Genomic DNA, 23,407 nt, shown 5'->3' with positions numbered 1-23,407 from the left:
AAATGATATTTTAATCATAAAATAAATTTTTGAATATACTTACCCGGTGAATATATAAATTAAAGGCCCTCCCTTCCTCCCCAATAGAGACGCAGCGGGACGAGAAGAATTGAAGGCTTGTTTACATGCATGTGTGGTATCTGGCCGATAGTTGGCGCTGGTGGGCATACCCGCAACCTTCATAGCGATCGCTCGCGAGTTTTTGTGTGTGTTTTCTGTCGAGCCGCTGAGCAGCAGCTATTATATATTTACCGGGTAAGTATATTCAAAAATTTATTTTATAATTAAAATATCATATTTCCTGAAATTTATGTGCTTTTCATTCTTTATATGAAAACCCTGTCAAAATTGAAATAAAACTATTACAGTGAAGTTTGTAATGCACTTCACTTTGTTCCCAATAGAATGGAGTGCTTGAGTAAACAATGCCTTCTCCCGCCACTGAACCCTAAGTTTTCATTCCTATTCAGACCGGCAAAAGTGGTTACTTATTCAAAATGTGTTATTTGAACCTTCTTTTACTCACTTGGTGTACCGAGTGTATGTCTTTATCAGATTTAATACAGTAAAGTTAATGTGAGCAAAATTGTATACGAGAAATTGCTGTAAAGTACATTTCATAGGATAATACATTACAGTATAAGTGAAAAAATATCTATAATATAAAGTTCTCATATACTCGCTTCACAAAAAACTATAAAGTTGTTATATGCATATCTAATATCTCAAATATATATTAAACACTTTAATCACAATAATGTATAGTACAAGGGCATGTGGCAGCATTTTTGTACTAACAAAAACCTGTGATGGAATGAAGAAGACTGATGAAATGCTTTTAATTGAAACTATAACTTCCATGAAACACTACAATAAATCAGGTTATTCACAACACGAGTTAAAAACATTCTTTAATGTCCCCTAACTGCTTAGGAATTCTACATATCTCTAAATATTATGAGAGGTAGCCATAAAAAATAAAAATACATTAATACTTGTATAAAAACTTCTATGAAACTAAAATAGCATAATGTATATCAATGGATCAACATCAATTATAAAATTAGGTGCAGCTGCTAGTTTTCAGCTTTAAGAAGTTGGTCTCTCACTCTTGGCCTTGGGACTTCCTGTTGGTTGACTCCGTTATAAATTATTAAAAGTCTTTCTAAAATATCCTTGCCAGTGTCCCATGGACAAACATCGGCCTCAAGTTTCAACCCCTTTTCAGCTTCCATCTTAGGAATGACATTTAACAGGTCATAACCACACCTGGGAAATACAATATCACAATTTTTCAGACGGAGACTAGGACAGAAATCATTTACCCCATCACCAACATATGCTATGGTTGAAAAAAGAACATTAGCGTCCTCTTCCCTAGACTTGATGTAATTTGCTAAAATGGAACCTTTACATAAATTCTTTGTGCTAAGGCTACACCAGTCTTGATGATGGTACATGTGAAGATGCAAGCATTCATTATCATCAAATTCTGCTGGATTTGTAAAAATCTCACGAAAGAGGTCCCTTATGCCCAAGTTTTGTAAAATGTGATCAATAAATACTACATTAGAATCTGATATAACAATAAATTCTGTCCGTTCTTTTGGAACTCCCATTAACAATTCTCTCATTCCATCTGTCAGTTTAATTTCTTTCAAGCAATTAAAAATTTCCTCTTTTCTCATGCCATTGTTGTGAAGATATTTGAATACTTCCCCCATATAGTGGGTCCAACCATCCTTTCGATACAAGTTTTTAAGATCTGTTGGAATCTTGTGGCCTGGAGCAAGTTTATAAATGTAAGTGTCACTGTTGTTATCAATGAGGGTATGGTCAAAATCAAAAGCAAGTAGAACTTTCTGGACATTACTTTCCATCTGAAAAGAAAAATAAAAGTTATTACTTTTGTGGCTACATAATATTGTGATAAGAATCGTATCTAATTAATAAGTTATTTTGATACAGTACTTACCTGTAAGTCACATAGATCACATTAATAAAGCATGAACTTCTCAATCTTATGCTATATTTCTAACATACTCCTCACAGCACTTATACTTTATCCTCCAAGACCACTTGGTGCAGGATGGGCTGATCGTGAATCCTGATGTGTGATAGTCTGCCGTACCAGACGGTCCAAGATCCCCAAACTTACGTGTGTGATTTCATATTATCCAAAATTCATTACATATATCTAAATCATACCAAAGCTATACTTGAAATAAGGACCAGGAAATCTTCTGTACCTTACAGGTATCAAAATAATTTTTATTATTGAAATACTCTATTGTATATTCCAGAAAGTCTTACCTGTAAGTCATTTAACTGACAAACATTTTCAATGCAGTGGAAAATGTGGTAAATATACAAAAAAAAAAAAAAAAAAAAATATTAACCCCTACTATGGTTAAATTAAACTTATTACTGAAGGTCCTCAACTTAAAAAAGTTAATAGGTTCCAAGCTGTTTGTAAGTTGAATTTTGATAAATGTTGGCCTAGGGTGGGCTTAACTTAGACTCCCATGCTTACAATTTCTAGCTACAAAAGTCAATAAATAGTCGGGTTTCATATGAAATAGGTATCAGGTTATTACAAAGTATTTTTGTTTATTGTATCAAATGATATAATATTGTTTTATTACAGTACTGTATTTCTTTATCTTATCTTTATTATTATCACTTGGATTTGTGTTTGTATCTCTGAATATTTGCAAGTTGGGGACCTTCTGTAAAACCTTAAATGATTTTTGCACTGTATCAAGGAATGATCTAGTTATATGGGTTTTTTTATTTGCCTAGTCAACACATTATTTATCAAAATCAGTACTCAAAACCATAGCTCTACAACAACTGGAAACTGACCAAGCTGTAAATATTGTCCAATAGTTAACACAATTATAGTAAATAGCCTTAAAGCTGCTTGTGATGACACTGAAGCAGCAAGTGAATTCCCTGACGCACTGGCTGAGATTATCTGGGAAAGTTGATTTTGTGCTGCACAAGTCTTCAATGTGGATAGAATAGCCTTATTTTAGAAGCATATCCAGAACCAGACTCACATTGCTAGGGAGAAGACTGAACCAGGATGCAAAGTTGGCAAGGAGAGACTGACTTACCTTCTGGTGACTCAAGCTGAAGCCTATGTTTGTGTATTAGGCTGAGAATCCCAGGGCACTCAAGGGGTTTGGAAGAGAAGGCTACTGTATAGGGTACAGTAATTTATGAATGGTAAGGGATTGTTTTCTCTCTTTCTTTAATGTACAGTATGTCATGTATATAAATCTGACTTAAAACAAAAATAGACTTAAAAAGGGATTTTGACGAAGGAAAAATCTATTTCTGGGGAGAGACCTGTGACGGCCGGTGAAAAGGGTCCTTCTTTACACTATTCTAATATAAATCTTCCAAATATACTAGAGAAAGATAAAAGCATGGAATGCAGAGGTTACTACCCTCGCGCGATCACCTTGTGGGTGTCGTGTATACAACAAGGGCGTGTGAAAACCACTATTCACAGGCTGTCTTCCATTTAGATAATCCCTTCATCAAAGGGGAGGGCCGTGACAGGCCCTAGAGAACACAGTTGGACTACCCCACCGACACCTACTACTCGCGCCCTCCAGGTCATCCTTCTGTTTTGGACTTGCCCGCTAAGTCATTAATTGTTTTGTTCGGTGTTTTTTGCAAGTGATTGTCGTTAATTCAACATGACTGGTGTTGCTACTTCACCTTTACCAATGTTAAGTACCATAGTTTGTTTTGACAGTTTATTTCAGTACCGGGCATTGTAAAATCGCATTTCATTCGTAACAAGAGGACCTTCTAGTATCTTGCAAGCAGTTTTATCTATGAGAAAATGGAGTTTTTATGATAAAACAAAGTTTTATGAATACTGTACTTACCTGGCAGTTATATATATATAGCTTAAGTCTCTGACTTCCGGCAGAATTTATTCGAAAATCGCGGCAACTGCCTTGTGATGGTTGTGCGGTTACGTGGTTAACAACCCTTACAGGGTGGTACCTGGAATCATTCCCGTTTTCTGTTCCTAAACTTTGTTTTATCATAAAAACTATTTTTATGAATAGTACTTACCTGGCAGTTATATATATATATATATATATATATAGCTGATTCACACATTTGGAGGAGGGAAACAGACAGTAAACATCGTTGGGGAAACAACAAAAGAGTTGTAGGAGAAAAAAACACCTTGATTCCTTACCTGCTAAGGTAGCTGACTTTAAAGGTTACTACCTCTAAAGTCGCTTTCCCTTAGGAGTGTTCAGCCAGGAGTAGACCTGCTATGCTGCAAACAACTCAATCAAGTCTGTCAAAGGGGTAAGACCAACAACTTGACTAGACTTCAGAAACTATCTTCGCAACATATAATAAAAACCTGCAACCTTACTAAAACTAACCACCTAACCTTGCAGAAATAGATATAAGCTATCTATCTGGACTGAGGGAACCGTACCACAAGACGAGGTCCTCAGACAACCATAAAAAACACAAACCTTCATACATGTATACAAACTAAGGTTGAGTGGGGGTAGTAACTCTTCAACTCTTTTGCCTAATACAGAAGCCGCAGCTACGTATGGGCCCAAGGTATAACACTTGTCATAGTCTACTCTCACCTCTCTGAGGTAATGAGAAGCGAAGACAGAGTTGCTCCTCCAGAACGTTGCGTCCATGATTTGCCTAACTGACATATTTTTCTGATATGCCAGTGAGGTAGCAATGGCTCTCACTTCGTGAGCCTGTAATTTCAACAGGGCGAAGTGCTCTTCCTCACATAAGAGGTGGGCTTCCCTAATAGTTTCCCTCAGGAAAAAGGACAAAGCATTCTTTGACAGGGGTTTTTGAGGATCCTTCACAGAACACCGTAACGAGTTGGATGCACCCCTCACGTTCTTAGTGAGGGCCAAATAAGCCTTGAGAGCCCTAACTGGGCACAGGAGTCTTTCCTGCTCCTGACCCACTAGGTTCGTGAGGTTAGGGACCTCAAAGGTCCTAGGGCAGGGTTTCGAAGGGTTCTCGTTCTTGGCGAGAAAGTCGAACCTTAAGGCACAAACCGCTCCATTTTGATTGAAGCCTACACGCTTCTCAATTGCCTGGACCTCGCTGACCTTTTTGGCAGTCGCTAGAGTCATAAGGAAGAGGGTTTTCTTTGTTACATCTCGAAGAGAGGCTTGTGAGATAGGTTCAAATTTCTTGGAGCTCAGAAACTTAAACGCCACATCCAGGTTCCAAGATGGGGGTCTTAATTGTACCTGTTTCGTCATCTCAAAGGACCTAATGAGGTCCTGCAAATCCTTATCTTGAGACAACTCTAGGCCTCTATGCCTGAGGTACAATAAAAAGTCTGCAATCTGGCTCAGAGAGATAGTGGTCGAGGAAACCTTGTGCCGCCTGCACCAAGCTCTAAAGGTCTCCCACTTAAGACTGATAGACTCTTTGTGACGAGATCCTTCTTGCTCTGGCAATAGCTTTCGCGGCTTGTGCCGAAAAGCCTCGAGATCTAACGAGCTTCTCAACAGTCTGAAGGCAGTCAGATTGAGAGCGAGGGGGTTTTGATGTTATCTCTCGAAGTGGGGCTGTCTGAGAAGATCTGGACTTGCCGGGAGTCTTCTTGGGAAATCCATCAGCATGCCCACCACTTCGGTGAACCATTCCCTTGCAGGCCAGAATGGAGCCACTAGGATCATTCGTCCCGAATCGAGGAGAGCGAATTTTCTGAGGACCAGATTGATGATTTTGAACGGGGGAAGCGCATACATGTCCATCCCCATCCAATCCATCAAGAAGGGGTCTACTGCTACCGCTTCCTCGTCCGGGACTAGGGAGCAGTAGTTGGGGATCCTCTTGTTAAAGTTGGAGGCAAAAAGGTCTATTACAGGTCTGCCCCACAACTTCCAGAGGCTCTGACAGACATGCGGGTTGAGAGTCCACTATGTGGGATCAACTTGTCCCTTCCTGCTGAGCATGTCTGCCCTGATGTTTCTCTGCCCTTGAACAAACCTCGTCAACAGATGAGTCCTGTTCTCGCTTGCCCAAAGGAGAAGCTCTCTCGCTGTTCTGAACAGAGAGAGGGAGTGAGTTCCCCCTTGTTTCCTGATGTACGCAAGAGCTGTGGTGTTGTCTGAATTGATCTCCACAGTCTTCCCTGACACCGAGGTTTTGAAGGCCTTTAGCCCTAACAAAATGGCCATCAACTCCTTCCTGTTGATATGCCAACTGACCTGACTTCCTTCCCAAACGCCTGAGACCTCCTTGTTCCCTAGTGTTGCTTCCCAACCTGACTCCGACGCGTCTGAGAATAACACTAGGTCGGGGTTCTTCTTGTACAAGGAGATCCCTTCTCCCAACAGAGCTGGGTCCAGCCACCACATCAAAAGATCCTTGATCTCTGTCGGAATGGGAAAAGAAAAGGAGTCCTCCTGGGTCTTCCTGTTCCATACCTTTGCGATTAAGTGTTGCAGAGGTCTTAGGTGCAGTCTCCCCAACGAGACAAACTGCTCTAGGGAGGATAGAGTTCCCAGCAAACTCATCCACTCCTTCGCTGAGCATTCTTGCTTCTTTAAAAATCCTCTGACTTTCTCTAGGCACCTGGTCTGCCTTTCCTGGCAGGGAGAAGCCCGAAAAAGAACTGAATTCAGAACTATCCCTAAATAGAGAATAGTCTGATTTGGCTCGGTCTGAGACTTCTCGCTGTTGATGATGAGCCCCAGGTCCTGAGTCATCGTATACAGACATTTTTCTTTCGACTGTAATTGGATCAGCCAGTCGTCCAGATAGAAGGATACCCTTATCCCCTCCTGATGTAACCAGCCTGCCTCGTTCGCCATTAGCCTGGTAACAATTAAAGGGTCAATAGTTAAATCTAAGCTAGCTTCATTAGCAGACTTTGACTTTGATTTAGCTCTCCTAACTCTATCGAGTTCAAGTTTGCGCACATAGCGCTTCATAGCTAACCAATCATCTTCATTTGAACCCTCGCATTCCTTGCACCTATTATTTAGTGCACATTCAAACCCCCTGCAACCCATACAAACTGTGTGAGGGTCAACAGACACTTTCGGTAATCTCATCTTGCATACATCACTCGCACATACACGAATATGAAGTTTTTCACTCATGATAAACAAAGCAAAAAATACAAAAAATAATAACAAAACACGATTGCCAAATCCCAACACAGTGTACTTCACCAAACGAAGTCCAAAACAGCGATGTAGGGAAAGCGATTCGAAAAACTCTTAATGGCGGACCAACGATGTTGTCGATCCAACCGGCAGAGATAATCTGGGGAACAGAAAATGGGAATGATTCCAGGTACCACCTTGTAAGGGTTGTTAACCACCTAACCGCACAACCACCACAAGGGGGTTGCCGTGATTTTCGAATAAATTCTGCCGGAAGTCAGAGACTTAAGCTATATATATATATATATATAACTGCCAGGTAAGTACTATTCATAAAACTGTTCTTCCCAAACATACTTTCAAGCTCTAATTGGACATAATGCCTATCTGCCAAATCTCTTCCCACAACTGCTGTTAACAAAGGAAGGGTGATAGGAAAAAATATAATCTTCGGTTTGAAGTCCTTTATAAACAGTACAGTACAGTATAGCATTAGAATCTATTATCAAGGAGAAAATATGACAAATTCGTAGAGAATTTGTATTTTTCCTAACTATACAAACCTTAGCTATTTATAGGGGTATTACTTTCGGCGTAGCTGAAATGACGAGCCATTAAATTTAACATGGGTTAACTACCCACACAGCTAGTTAGCGGGGGTAGGGGAAGGGTAGCTTACTACCGTTCCCCCCTCACACACCTGTGATTGAGCTCACTTTGCTTGGAGGTAGGACTTCAAGGGGGATCGGGCTGGCGGGCAAATTTGTATAAATAGCTAAGGTTTGTATAGTTAGGAAAAATACAAATTATCAACGAATTTGTCATTTGTTCCGTAACTGGAACACAAACCACGCTATTTATAGGGGTGACTCACCCATTAGGAAGGGTAGACGACCCTGCCAATCTGGCTTTTTGGCTTTACCCAGGGGCTCCTTATCTGAGTATGTCAGTACTCAAAAATAAGGAGTCCCTGCATCTCGCTAAAACCTTGCTACGCAAGGTTCGCGGCCTACGCAAGCTGTGTGTTGAGGTATATAGAAGTGTGATCATCCAGGTAAAAGTTATTCAGAGTCTTTAGATGGAAAAACTGTGTAACCAAGACTTTCCCAATACCACCTCACTAGGGTATGGGGACGCAACAGTATTAATCTGAATACCAAGTACACAAGGGAGCATGGTTTACCTGCAGCGGTTTGAGGTCAGCTGTGCAGAGAACCCAGGATGCTGCTTTCCCCAAGAGAGGGGAGGATGAAGAAAAGAATAAGAGCCAGTCAAACCTTTTCATTCACGCAGACTAAAACCAAGTAACAATGCCCTCAACCCTCTGCTACTTGTCCAATAAGGAGCTTGAGGTTTTAAACCAGCTGTTGTGCAGCCACCACAGGACCGATAGAGAACGTATCGAGTCTCCTGTGGGTCATGTCTTGCAGGTAGTTGGATGTGAATGAGGTCTAACGATTCCACACCCCAGCTTGAAGAACCTGCGTCACTGAGAAGTTTCTCTTGAATGACAGGGACATAGCTACGCCCCTGACATCATGAGCTCTGGGGCGACGTGAAGGAGGAGGGTCTGGATTCAATGCATGGTCTATGACCTTGCGAATACATGCTGAGATGGTGTTCTTGGTGACCCTCTTCTTGGTCCTTCCTGTGCTGACGAATAGTGCAGGCACACAGGGACGGGTTGCGGCTGTTCTCTTAAGATACAGCCTCAAACTCCTCACTGGGCATAGTAAGAGATGGTCTGGGCCATCTGTTACAGAACGGAGACTAGAAATCCGGAAGGAGTCGAATTGTGGAACCGTTACTCCCAGGTTCAGAGTCTTAGCAATAAACTCAGGGATGAAGCTGAACATTCCTTCTCCCCATCCCCTTGAATGGGCGATATCATATGAGAAACCATAAAGTCCACTGACTCGTTTGGCCGAAGCCAAATCTAGCAGGAACACAGTCTGCAATCTGTTGCCTGGTATAATGGTTCATAAGGTCTTAAGAGACCTGAGAACTCGAACCACGTTCCATGGGGGAGGTCTCACTTCAGATTGAGGACAGGTAAGTTCATAAATCTGTATGAGTAAGGAGGGTTCTAGCGATAAAGAAATGTCCATTCCTTTCAGTCTAAAGGTGAGGCTTAATGCTGAGCGATAGCATTTTACCGCCGAGACTGATAGGCGCATTTCTTCACGCAAATAAACGAGGAACTCCGCTATTGCTGGAATAGTGGCATCCAGAGGAGAGATACCCCTTCCACAACACTAACCACAGAAGACTTTTCACTTTGCCTGGTAGACTGCTGCTGATGACTTTTGCTGGTATCCAGACATCCTAATCAGAACTTGTTGCAAAAATCCTCTCTGAGAGAGGAGGTGCTGGATAGTCTCCAGGCGTGAAGTCGTAGCGAAGCTACGGCTTTGTGGAATATGTTGGCATGTGGCTGTTTGAGTAGATTGTGTCGTGGAGGGAGTTCTCTTGGGGACTCCGTTAGGAGTTGCAGAAAGTCCAGAAACCATTCTGCGCGATGCCATAGCGGAGCAATGAATGTCATTGAAAGTTTGACCGATGTTCTGACCTTGTTGAGTACCCTCCTCATCAGACAGAATGGGGGAAAGGTGTAAATATCAATGTTGTCCCACCGTTGTTGGAATGCACCTTGCCAGAGAGCCTTGGGGTCTGTTGAACAATACAACGGGAGCCTGAAGTTCAGGGCCGTTGCGAAGAGGTCCACTGTCGGAAACCCCACAAAGTCAGGACTTTGTTGGATACTAGATGATCCAAAGACCACTCGGTACTCACTATCTAAGATGCTCTGCTCAGGTTGTCAGCGAGCACATTCCTTTTACCCGGAATGAAGCGAGCCGATCGTGGTATTGAGTGGATCTCGGCCCATCTTAGTATCTCTACTGCTACTGTATATGGGATAGGTGCTGCGAAAAAGTACCTCCTTGCTTGTTGATGTAAGCCACTACTGTGGTGTTGTCACTCATCACCACCACCGAGTGGCCCGCCAGGAATTGTTGGAACTGTTGAAGGGCCAGAAAGACAGCCTTCATCTCTAGGAGATTTATGTGGAGGTACTTTTCTGACTCTGACCAGAGGCCTGAGGACGTGTGGTGCAGTATGTGGGGCCCCCACCCTTTTTTTGAAGCGTCTAAGAACCGCATCAAATCCGGGGGACGAGAAGATCCACTCCCTTTCGTAGATTCTCGTCTGCCACCCACCACTCGAGGTCCGTCAGTTCCGCTGATCCCATGGGGATCCGGATGTCCGGGGAATCGAGAGTCTGATTCCACCGTGACTTGAGTCGCCACTGGAGGGATCTCATCCTGAGGCGACCATTGGGAACTAGACGGGCCAGTGATGGAAGGTGATCTAGAAGATGTAACCACGTTTGGGCTGGAAGTTCTTCTCGTCTGAGAAAAGATCTTGCGACTTTTCTCAGCCTTGTTATCCTGTCGTCTGATGGGAAGGCTTTGTGGAGATTGGTGTCTATAATCATGCCTAGGTATACCAGTCTCTGTGTAGGAAGCAGGGATGACTTCTCGAGAATTACCATGATCCCCAGATCTTGGCAAAGTCTCAGAAGTTTGTCTTGGTGTTGAAGAAGGGCTGACACCGAGTCTGGTAAGATTAGCCAGTCGTCCAGATAGCGGAGGAGACGGATGCCAATCCTTTGTGCCCAAGATGACACTAGGGCAAACACTCTGGTGAAAACTTGAGGTGCTGTGGAATGACCGAAGCACAGCACCTTGAACTGGTACTTCCTGTTGTCTAGGCTAAATCTTAAGTACTTCCTTGAAGACGGATGGAGTGGGATCTGGAAGTACGTGTCCTATAGGTCCAGTGTACCAATGAAGTCCTGTGGTCCTACCGCTAGTCTGACCGTGTTTGCCATCGCCATGCTGAACGGAGTTTGTTTGACAAACTTGTTCAGGGCTGAGAGGTCGATGACTGGTTTCCAGCCTCCAGACGCCTTTCTTACAAGTAAGAGTCAACTGAAGAAGCCTGGGGACCCGTCGAGGACCTCTTGGAGAGCGCCCTTCTTTAACAGGGTCTGGACTTCTGCCCGAAGGGCCTGCCCCCTTGCCGATCCCATGGCAAGGGAGTCTATTGACACTGGATTCCTGGTCAGAGGAGGGAGAGATGTTGTGAACAGGATGCGATATCCTAGACGAATCACGGAGATTGTCCAGGGATCGGCCCCGAGTTGCTTCCACATGTCTGAGCAACTTTGTAGGCATCCCCCCACTGGGGGAAATGCAGGAGGAGTGCCTATCTTAGCGTTTGCGGCCTCGGCTACTACCTCAAGGATTTTTCCCTCCCCTGGAGGACTTTATGCCTTTCTTGTCCTTGACAGGAAAGGGCTTATTAGACACTACTGTCTTCGCTGCTGATTTCCTCGTTGTGGTCTTGGTTGGACAGGACTGTTGAGGTGCTGGAGGTTTATAAGGCTTGGATGGTAAAGCCCTATGGAGGAGGGAGTCTTGATGAGACTTTCTCCACCTCTCAGCAGCAAGTTCCATGTCCTTAGGCTCAAACAGGTGGGCTCCCTCTAGAGAGGAATGTCTATGCCTATTTATCTCAATGCTGGGGACCTGTTGGTGGAACCTCTCAGACATTGCATCTCAACGTTTTAAGATGGTGTTTGCCCACAAGTTTGAAACTTGGTGGGCAAGAAACTCGATTGTACGAGTGTCTGAGAGGAGGAAGGTCTCCATAGCCTTCCTGGTACGCTCCTTGGAGAAATCCTTGGATCGTACCAGGATTCCCAAGGTCTCTAACCATGTATCCAGCCACGAAGAAGCCTGCATCGCATACTTTGTGTCCTTTTCCTGGTTAAAGACTTCGGCCGCTGAGAAAAAGACCTGCCGGCTGGAGAGTCTTTCAAGAGAGATCCCCCTAGTTAGTTCTTCCAGAGAGTGGTGAAGTGGAAGAGCTGGACTGGGCTCCTCCAGGATCTCAAAGTACCTCCTCTGTTGTAAACGAGGAGGTGGGAGGAGCTTGTTTGTAGAGCCGGAATGGTTGAAGGAGGCAAACTCGGAGAGCTGTTGGGGGATCTTAGCCCTGGCACTCTTCAACCCCTGAGACCAGGGCAGTGGTGCACTGGTCTTTGAGGGTTTCTGAGTGCCGAAGACACGGTCTAAGACCGTGTCCTTGTCCTCCCGAGAGGGTATCTCTGAGTCGGAAAACCCATTGAGAACCTTCATAAGAGTTAAGAACTGCCAGAATGCATGTTCTGACTCTTGTTGTTCTCCTTCTGATGTTGGACTTGCAGCGAAGTCTCCATCTTCCATCCCCAAGAGCTCTTCTCGGGGTGGCGGACATCCGTTGAGTGGCTGGCTGTCCGCGCGCGCAAGACTATCAGCGTGCGGAAGACTGCCGGTGCGTGCGCGTGGAAGACTGCTGGTGCGTGCGCGTGGAAGACTGCTCGTGCGTGCGCGTGAAAGACTGCTCGTGCGTGCGCAGGGAAGACCGTTGGCGCGTGTAAGCAATGGTGTGCATGAGCACGGGCACGTAGGAAAGCACTTTCGCGCAGGTGCAGGAGAGCGCTGGGGAGCAGGTGCAGGAGATCGTTGGCGACAGGAACGATCCACAGAAGAGTCCAGGACCGAAGTCCAAGAACTAACTGCAGCGTATGGTAGCGCTGGTAGGTCGGCAGGTCAGCTGGCAGGGCGACCAGGAACTGGGATGAGCCCTTTGGAAGAGCGAACATCCATTGATGGCGACCGTTGAAAAGTCCAGAAAAGAGTCCAGGACCGAAGTCCAAGGACTAATTGCAGCGTAAGGTTGTGCTGGTAGGTCGGCAGGTCAGCTGGCAGGACGATCGGGAAATGTGATGGGCCCTTTGGAAGGGCGAACATCCACCGATGGCGGTCGTGAAAGGTCCATAGAAAAGTCCAGGGACTAAGCTGCAGCGCAAGGTTGCACTGGTAGGTCTGCTGGAAAGACAATCAGGAACTGATGACGCCCATGAGGGCTGGTGGACAAGCAAGCTGACCTTAGCAGTAGCGATCCTCCGAGGAGGAGTCTCTATGAGTGGCCCCTCTCGTGAGATAGGTGATCACTTCGCAGGAGAGACTTGCCTAAGACTATGTTCTGCCCCCGAAGGAAGAGAGACTCAGCATGAGGGGAGTGTCATCTAGACAAAGACAGCAGCAGCAGTCGGAGTCTGTGAAGTGAGTAAGATGCAGCTAGTTCTCCCTCGGAAGGGGGAAACAACCTTTCCTCGAAGATGAAATGCTGATCAGGTGTTGCCACAGGCGTACTTCTGAGAGAAGGGATGATGCCCATGAGGGCCGGTGGATCAGCAATCTGACCTTAGGAGTGGTGATCCTCCGAAGAGGAGTCTCTATGAGTGGCCCCTCTTGCGAACGAGAGAGGTGATCACTTCGCAAGAGAGACTTGCCTAAGATTATGCTCCGCCCCTGAAGGAAGAGAGACTCAGCAAGGAGGAGAGTAGTCTAGGCAGATGTGGGAAGTTCTCCCTACAAACCATACCTGGGGAGGAAAATTTCCCTCGGAAGGGAAAGTTGTCCAACCCCTGGAGGCGAACCTCCTGGTAACGTTTTAAGATGATGTGAAGTGCTGATTATGTTGTCACGGGCGTACTTTTAAGAGAAGGGATGACGCCAATGATGATGTCCTCTGAGGGACGGCAGTGACAGCAGATTTCCCGGGCATGAACAGAACAGCTCTGCTTCGTCGGCACTCTTAGTCGAACGAAGAAAACTGCATAGTTAACTGAGGAAAAATAAAATAAATTATGTAACAGAAAAATCCCTAGGAAGGAACTCCGAAGAGGGCCATCGAGGGAACATAAAATAAGTATTGCACCCTCCCTTCCCCAGTCGACATCCACGGGAGAAGGGGGAGTGGAGTAACTGTAATAAAAACAAGAATTACAATTATTTAAATCAGCTAAGAATATTCACTAAAAGTGAAAACCACTGATCCTTCGAAGGGAAGTGTTCCCCACGGAGAAGCTGAAAAGTTAAAATTACAAACAATTATAATTTCACTAAAATAATTGAGACAAATAATCGGAAGCGCAACCTAACCCCCGAACGGGAAAGGTGCTTCCCCCCGTTTGTACACTGTTGTTGAAACGTGAACGACCTTGAGAAGAGAAAGACCATAGTCAATCTCTGAGAGGCGACACTCCCTTCGCTCAGTAATCCATGTTTCTCGTAGTAAAAGGGAAAAGGCAAAGATAACAGTTGAATTTGGAGGGTCCAGACGATGACGATTCACCTGCGGCAGCCGAGTCAACTGTTATATGCCGACGGGAAGACCAATGGACCAGAGGGGGAGAGGTCGTTCCCCACAAAGGGAAGTGTCCTGGCCTTGCGCAAGTGTCATAAGAACCTGTCGTATATGTATCACACGCACAGCACAAACACTGAAAATGACAAATTCGAAGATAATTTGTATTTTTCCTAACCATACAAACCTTAGCCATTTACAGAGGGTTTACCTTTTAGCGCAGCTGAAATGACGAGCCAATAGTTTTAACAAGGGTTAATTACCCCCGCGCTAGTTAGCGGGGGGTGGGGAAGGGCAGCTTGCTACCCCTCCCCCCTCCACACACCGGTGACTTGCTTCACTTCACTTAGAGGTAGGACTTGACTTGGGGGTCAGGGATGGCGGGCACATATGTGTAAATAGCTAAGGTTTGTATGGTTAGGAAAAATACAAATTATCTTCGAATTTGTCATTTGTTCCGTAACCGAAATACAAACCACGCTATTTACAAAGGGTGACTTACCCCTTAGGAAGGGTGGAAAGTCCCCAGCCTTACTGACTTCGGCTTGCCCGGGGGCTCGATCCCTCAGTGAGCAGCACTAGAGAGAGGGAGCCCCTGTACCTCACAAGTTCCTAGCATCGCTAGGAACGAGTGGCCTACATAAGCAATGTGAGGAGGAGAGTGTGACTTGTCCTATGAAGTTGACCTTGAGACCTTCAGATAGGAATTCTAGGATAGGACGTTCCCCATACCACCTCGTCAGGGTATGGGAGACGCAACAGTATTAAGCTTAATACTAGGAGCACAAAGAAGCAGGGGTTACCTGCAGAGGTCGAGGTCAGCTATGCGAGGACCAGGATGCTGCTTCCCCAAGAGAGGGGAGAATGAAGAAAGAAATAAGGGTCAGACATACTCTTTCATTCACGCAGACTAAGACCGGGTAACAACGCCCTCAACCTACTGCTACTTGTCCAAAAAGGAGCCTGAGGTTAGACCAGCTGTTGTGCGGCCACCACAGGGCCGATAGAAAACGTATCGAGGCTCCTGTGGGTCACGTCTTGCAGGTAGTGGGCTGTGAAGGTCGTTTGACGCTTCCAGACCCCAGCTTGAAGTACCTGCGTCACAGAGAAGTTTCTCTTGAAGGCCAGGGATGTAGCAATACCCCTGACATCGTGGGCCCGAGGGCGACGTGACGGAGGAGGGTCAGGATTCAGGGCATGGAGGATAACCCTTCGAATCCAAGCTGAGATGGTGTTCCTGGTGACCCTCCTCTTTGTCCTGCCTGTGCTCACAAACAAAGCTCGCACATGAGGACGGACTGCAGCCGTTCTCTTCAAGTAGTGCCTCAGACACCTCACTGGACATAGTAGCAGCTGGTCTGGGTCGTTTGTTACAGAACGGAGACTCGCGATCCTGAAAGAGTCGAACCGAGGATCCGGCACTCCAGGATTCTGAGTCTTGGCCACAAACTCAGGGACGAACCTGAACGTTACCTTCCCCCATCCCCTTGAATGGGCGATGTCGTACGAGAGACCATGAAGTTCACTAACTCGCTTGGCCGAAGCCAAGGCGAGTAGGAAGGCCGTCTTCCAAGACAGGTGGCGATCGGAGGCCTGGCGTAATGGCTCGAAGGGAGGTCTCTTAAGAGACCTGAGGACTCGAACCCCGTTCCAAGGAGGGGGTCTCACTTCCGACTGGGGGCAGGTAAGCTCATAGCTACGTATGAGTAAAGAGAGTTCTAGCGATGAAGAAATATCCACGCCCTTCAATCTGAAGGCCAAGCTTAAGGCTGAGCGATAGCCTTTCACTGCCGAGACAGAAAGGCACATTTCTTCTCGCAGATACACGAGGAAGTCCGCTATTGCTGAAATAGTGGCATCGAGTGGAGAGATACCCCTTCCACGACACCAACCACAAAAGACTCTCCACTTTGCTTGGTAGACTCCCTCAGAGGACCTTCGCAGGTGCCGAGACATTCTCTCCGCAACCTGTTGCGAAAAGCCTCTCTCCGCGAGGAGACGCTGGATAGTCTCCAGGCGTAAAGCCAAAGCGAGGCTACGGCCCTGTGAGGGACGCCGGAGTGGGGTTGTCTGAGAAGCTTGTGTCATGGAGGAAGCTCCCTTGGGAGTTCCGTCAGGAGTTGCAGAAGGTCCGGAAACCATTCCGCGTGATGCCATAGCGGAGCTACCAGAGTCATGGAACAGTTGACCGATAGTCTGGTCCTGTTGAGCACCCTTCTCATCAGACAGAACGGTGGGAAGGCGTACACGTCGATGTTGTCCCACCGTTGCTGGAAAGCATCTTGCCAGAGTGCCTTGGGGTCCGGGACTGGTGAGCAGTACAGGGGCAGCTTGAAGTTCAAGGCTGTCGCGAACAAGTCCACAGTCGGGGAACCCCACAAAGTCAGGACTTTGTTGGCTATCTGAGGATCCAAAGACCACTCGGTACTCACTATCTGCGAAGCCCTGCTCAGACTGTCGGCGAGCACATTCCTCTTGCCAGGAATGAAGCGAGCTGATAGTGTTACCGAGTGGGTTTCGGTCCACCTCAGAGTCTCTACTGCAAGATGGGATAGCTGTTGCGAAAAAGTGCCTCCTTGCTTGTTGAAGCCACTACCGTGGTGTTGTCGCTCATCACCACCACGGAGTGACCCGCCAGGGACCGTTGGAACTGCTGAAGAGCCAGAAAGACGGCCTTCAATTCTAGCAGGTTGATGTGTAGGCATTTTTCTGATTCTGACCAAAGGCCTGAGGCCCTCTGGTTCAGAACGTGTGCCTCCCACCCTTCTTTTGACGCGTCCGAAAACAGAGTCAATTCCGGGGGGAGGACGAGAAGACTCACTCCCTTCCGCAGGTTCTCGTCGGCCAGCCACCACTGCAAGTCCGTCTGTTCCAGAGACCCCATTGGGATCCGAATGTCCGGGGAATCGGATCCTTGATTCCACCGGGACTTGAGCCGCCATTGAAGGGATCTCATCCTGAGGCGGCTGTTTGGAACCAGACGGGCCAGGGAGGATAGGTGGCCTAAGAGACGCAACCACGATTGGGCGGGGAGTTCTTTTCGCCTGAGGAAGGGTTCCGCCACCCTCCTCAGCCTTGCTATCCGGTCGTCTGATGGAAAGGCTTTGTGGAGATTGGTGTCTATTAGCATGCCTAGATAAACCAGTCGTTGGGACGGCTGCAGAGAGGACTTCTCGAGGTTTACCACGATCCCCAGATCCTGGCAAAGATCCAGAAGCCTGTCTCGGTGCCGAAGAAGGGTCGACTCCGAGTCTGCTAGGATCAGCCAATCGTCCAGGTAACGAAGGAGACGAATGCCGTTCCTGTGCGCCCAAGATGAAATCAGGGTGAACACTCTGGTGAACACCTGAGGAGCTGTGGAGAGACCGAAACACAGCACCTTGAACTGGTAGATCTTGTTGTCTAGGCAGAATCTCAGGTACTTCCTGGAAGACGGATGGATTGAGATCTGGAAGTACGCGTCCTTTAGATCCAGTGTACACATGAAGTCTTGTGGTCTCACCACAAGTCTGACCGTGTCTGCTGTCTCCATGCTGAACCGGGTTTGTTTGACAAACCTGTTCAGAGCTGAGAGATCGATGACGGGTCTCCAGCCTCCAGTAGCCTTCTCTACAAGAAAGAGTCGACTGAAGAAGCCTGGGGAGCCGTCCACGACCTCCTGGAGAGCACCCTTCTCGAGCATGGTCTCGACTTCGGCCTGAAGGGCCAGCCCCTTTGCCGATCCCGTGGCATAGGAGCTCAACGACACTGGATTCGCTGTCAGGGGAGGTTGAGATGTTGTGAACGGGACGCGATAACCTTGGCCGATCACAGAGACCGTCCAAGCATCGGCCCCGTGTTGCTGCCACCTGCGGACGCAACGCTGAAGGCATCCCCCCACAGGTGGACATGCAGGGGGACTGCCACCCCTAGGGTTTGCGGCCGCGGCCGCCACCCCTAGGAGTCTTGCCTCCCCTGGAGGACTTACTGCCCCTCTTGACCTTGGCTGGAAAGGGCTGGGGCTTAGACACCACTTTCTTAGCTGCCGGTGCCTGTTTGGGAGCCTTACGAGGCTGTTGCTGCTGTTGTGGCGGGGCTGGAGGCTTATAGGGCCGAGTTGTAAGGGCCCTGTAGAGGAGGGAGTCCGTGCTGGATTTCCTCCACCTCTCAGCCGTTCGCTCCATGTCTTGAGGCTCAAACAGGCTCTCCCCCAGAAGGGAAGCATGTCGGAGCCTACACACATCTACGGCGTGGACCTTCGGATGGAATCTCTCGGACACAGCATCGCGACGCTTCAACACCGAGTTGGCCCACAGGGTGGTAACCTGGTGCGCCAAAAACTCAATGGAGCGGGTGCCCGAGAGCAAGAAGGTCTCTAGGGCCTTCCTATTGGTCTCCTTGGACAAGTCCTCCGATCGCAATAGGATGCCTAGAGATCCTAGCCAGAAGTCCAGCCACGAAGTGGCCTGCATGGCACACTTAGCGACCTTCTCGTGGTTAAGGATCTCTGCCGCCGAGAACGACACCTGCCGGGCAGAGAGTTTCTCAAGGGGAACTCCCTTCGCCAGCTCCTCCACAGAGTGATGGAGAGGAAGAGCGAGGTTGTGCTCACCCAGGATCTCGAAATACCTCCTCTGCTGGAGGCGAGGAGGAGGGATGAGCTTGTTCCCGGGAGTGGAACGACTGGAGGAGGCAAGAAGTGCGAGCTGAGCGTTGCCCCTAGCCCTGGCACTCTTCAGCCCCCGAGACCAGGGCAGAGCTGCACTGGTCTTAGGGGCCTTCCGAACGTCAAACACTTCATCCAGAATCGTGTCTTTGCCTTCACGGGGGGCGATGACTGGATCCGTAAGCCTGTTAAGTTGCCTTATCAGGCTTAGGACCTGCCAGAAGGCATGTTCGGATTCTTGCTGTTCTCCTCCCTGCGGGCTGGCAGCTAAGTCTCCTGCCCCAGGAATCTCTTCCTGGGGTGATACGTGGACATTCCCCTGGGTAGTCGTGGGTTCCTGACGAATCCTTGCAGAGGATTTAGGGACGGTCTTGGAATCCTTGGATTCCCTCCTGGGAGGGATACAGGATCCCAACAACGAGGTTCGAGGGGCCCCTTCCTCACGAGACGATTCTCCTGCCTGAAGCGAAGTCTCCCCCCTGGTGCCGAGGGGAAGACTACCGCCCCACTGGACTCACCTGAGGACGGAAAGGCCTCGTCCATGGGAGGAGAGAGTACTCGTGCAGGAGAAGGGACCTTCGCGACCGACCTCTTGGAAACCAACTTCGCCCTGGGGGAAGTCACCACGAAGTCCACTCCTCTCTTTCTCTTCAGCGTAGGAGAGACAGCCGTTGGTTTGTTACCCTGGCCGGCGAGTGCTGGTTTCATAACCCTCACTAACGCCCGTGCCAGAGGACCAAACCAAGTCTGCTGCTCCAAGGACACAGAGTCCGAAATCCTCGCTAAAGGGAAAGGGATCGGGCGATCCTTTGGAGTGGACACGACGGTACCTGCCTGAAAAGAAGGTGGGGAAGAATGATGTACTAACCTCTCCTCGTCCTGCACTACCTACCTGTGTTTGGATGGAGGTGATCCCGAGTGCCGTCTAGGAGCACGCGTTCCTGCTGCTACCACCGGCTGCGGAATTCGCCGCGAACGATGGTCGCGCGAGGGCGAAAGGTCGCACGAGGGCGAGCGATCGCGCGGGCGCGCAGGTGGATGATCGCGGGGGCGCACAGGCGAGCGGTCGCGCGGGCGCACAGGCGAGCGGTCGCGCGGGCGCACAGGCGAGCGGTCGCGCAGGCGAGTGGGCGCGAGGGTGGGCAGGTAAATGAACGCGTGTCCGAGGCGACGAACGCAAGCGTTGGCGCGACGGCGAGGGAACGCGCTGCCGCGTAGGTGAGGAAGATCGCTGGCGATGTAGATCCACAGGCGATCGATGATGAGCTGGTGAGTGCAGTCGCTCAAGTTGGCGATGGCGCGATGTGGCATGTCGACGCACTGGCGTGCGATGTTGAGCAGCATGCGCAGGTGAATGACCGCGTAAAGGTAAGCGATGGCGAGCAGCATGCGCAGGTGAATGATCGCGTGATGGGGTGCGATGGTGATCAGCATCCGCAGGAGGGCGATCGTGCAGGGGCGAGCGATGGCGAGCAGCATGCGCAAGAGGGCGATCGCGTGATGGCGAGCGATGGCGAGCAGCATGCGCAGGTGGGCGATCGCGTGATGGGGTGCGATGGTGATCAGCATCCGCAGGAGGGCGATCGTGCAGGAGCGAGCGATGGCGAGCAGCATGTGCAGGAGGGCGATCGTGCAATGGCGAGCAGCATGCGCAGGCGGGCGATCGCGCGATGGCGAGCTAGAAGCTGGCGAACCATGTTCCTTCAGGAGCGTTGGAGAACGTTGGCGCGCTAGCTGTCGCTGTTGAATAGGCGATACTAAGATCGCCTGTGCGAGCTGGCAAGCAGGTGAACGCTGGCGAGGAGGTAATCGCTGGCGCGTAGGTGATCGCTGGCGCGTAGGTGATCGCTGGCGAGCAGAAGGTCGACGCGTGTCATGTGAAAGGACAGGTGGCGCGGTGCGTTCACGAGCAGGAACTGGGAGATCGCTGGCGCGTTGGCGAACATGTGTTTTTGACACACGCGTAGCACAATGTTGCGTAGCCACAGGACCAGGCAGATGGTGAGCAGGGAGTTCAGCAGGAACTAAAGGGTGGTCAGAGACCACATGGCAATGGTCCTCAAATGAGCGCTGACGAGCAGGAGAGCGCTGGCGAGGGGGGCGAACATCAGGAGAGAGCCGACGAGCAGGTGAGCGTCGGCGAGCAGGAGAGCGCTGAAGATCAGGAGAGCGCTGGCGAGCAGGAGAGCGCTTGTGCGTTAGCACTGCTCGCGTAAGGGAAGGATCCCTTAGCCCCGAAGGGACCGTTGCCCGTCGGGTGACGAGTTCTCCATAAGGCGAAGATCTGGCAGGAGACGGTGAGCGGTCTGCAGAGAGGTTCAAGGAGGGCGGAGCTGTAGGTTGAGGCTGACGAGGAGAGTCCCCCCCCGGAGAATAAAGACCCAAAAAGGCGCCTCTTAGTCCCCCTGTAAGGGGAAGGGAGTCCCTTGTGGCGTAGCGGACGGTGAGCCTTACGGCGGAGGCGGCCTCGGGGAAGATCGTCGGGACCATCGGTCCTCCGAAGGGGAGTCTCCGTTAAAGCACTTCCCTCAGAAGGAAGCTGAACAGCAGCCGAGACCGAAGGACTCACTTCCCCCTTCGAAGGATGTACGGAAGGAGGAGGAGAGTCTTTAGCATCATCACCCGCAACAGCACCTGCGGCGGAAGGCCCAGTCACGTCGGAGGCCTCTGTCACCACGACGTCGACAATAGACAGAGGGTCTACCTCTGCTACCGCCGGCGACTGCTTAACAGCGGCCCCCAACGAGACAAGGTCAATAAGAGCGACCCTGGAGGGCAAGCCCTTAAGCCCCAGGGACGACCAAATCTGTAAAAGATCATCACTGGATAAGGCATTATCAATAACCTCCCCCGGAGGAGGAGGGGGAACCGCCTCGCTATGGGAGGCGACGCCTTCTCCCCCCACCGAAGGTCGGGAAACAGAACAAGGGCCACTCGGCCGACTCTCCTTAGGAGGCGGACGAGGGGGAGCTTCGGAGGAGGTTTGGGCGGCGGAAGAAGAGTCCCGAGAACCTTCCTCCTTCAAGGCTAACCCCGGAGGAGAACGGTCTCTCTTGGACTTCTTACGCCGACGGCCAAACCTCTCCCACTGGGAGGCAGACCACTCCCTGCACTCACGGCACATGTTCTCCTAGTCACACCGTCGGCCCCGACATTGAGGGCAGAGGGTGTGCAGATCCGTATTTACGTCCGACATGAAAGTCCCACAAGGACGAACGGCAACTCCGGGGCATGTACGCATTGTAAAGAAATAACTGAAGGTCAACTTCCAACCAACACACACGCTGAAAAGAAAAAGCAGAAAATTAAAGGCTGTCACGAGGGCGATGAGCAGACACGTCTGATCACCGCCGAGCCAAAAGTGAAGTGAAGCAAGTCACCGGTGTGTGGAGGGGGGAGGGGTAGCAAGCTACCCTTCCCCACCCCCCCCCGCTAACTAGCGCGGGGGTAATTAACCCTCGTTAAAACTATTGGCTCGTCATTTCAGCTGCGCTAAAAGGTAAACCCTCTGTAAATAGCGTGGTTTGTATTTCGGTTACGGAACAAAGGAAACTTACAACATTTCTATACATATATATATATATATATATATATATATATATATATATATATATATATATATATATATATATATACATATATATATATATATATATATATATATATATATATATATATATATATATATATATATATATATATATTTATATAAGGGATTTTGACGAAGGAAAAATCTATTTCTGGGCGAGAGACCTGTGCCGCCCAGTGAAATGCTCCTATAGCACCATTTCTAAGGAATATAACTGCTAAATATTACCAGAGAAAAAATGTATAGGAATGCTAGGTTGAACTAGCTCGCTCACCTATTGGTGTCAGTATAAACTAGGGCGAAATATACCAGAGGTCCTGTACCATTTAGACATCTCTTCAAAATCCCTCAATAGTGAGGTGCGGTTCAACCTCCCCTGTCGCGCAGACCAGTACTACTAACTTTACCCACGCTTGCCCAGCACTCCTTACAGCACCCTTAAGTTTGGGGTCTGATCAGGGGGGGACAACTAGGGTGGGTTCACTGGGCGGCACAGGTCTCTCGCCCAGAAATAGATTTTTCCTTCGTCAAAATCCCTTTTCTGGGCTCAACCTGTGCCAGCCAGTGAAATAGTACCAGAGAAACGAACCCAAACTTCATTAAATATAAGGGAACGAATTAAAATCAACATAACATAACAGTAGTTTAATCAAGAGTTGTAGCAGTAGACAATAGTCTCTTATAACATCAAAAATGACAGGATATAATATCCCAGTAAGGGATGGCAAAATGTAAAAGTAAAACTTGAAATCAAAATATGAT

At 48.6% G+C, this 23,407-nt stretch overlaps 1 protein-coding gene across 3 annotated transcripts in view; it reads right to left on the bottom strand.

Moving 5' to 3' along the window:
- Nucleotides 1–825: 825 nt before the first annotated feature.
- LOC137632606 (pyridoxal phosphate phosphatase PHOSPHO2-like) overlaps nucleotides 826–23,407 on the bottom strand; it is a 45,122-nt gene continuing 22,540 nt past the window's right edge. For all 3 annotated transcript variants that reach the window (XM_068364651.1, XM_068364650.1, XM_068364652.1), the window contains exon 2: nucleotides 826–1,880. In XM_068364651.1, the coding sequence (XP_068220752.1) occupies nucleotides 1,077–1,880 (804 nt within the window). In that variant the 3' untranslated portion in view covers nucleotides 826–1,076. The remainder of the gene's footprint in view (nucleotides 1,881–23,407) is intronic.

The sequence above is a fragment of the Palaemon carinicauda genome, chromosome 41, assembly GCF_036898095.1.
Source record: "Palaemon carinicauda isolate YSFRI2023 chromosome 41, ASM3689809v2, whole genome shotgun sequence".
NCBI classification, from domain to species: domain Eukaryota; kingdom Metazoa; phylum Arthropoda; class Malacostraca; order Decapoda; family Palaemonidae; genus Palaemon; species Palaemon carinicauda.
This window is presented reverse-complemented; position numbering and strand designations above follow the sequence as displayed.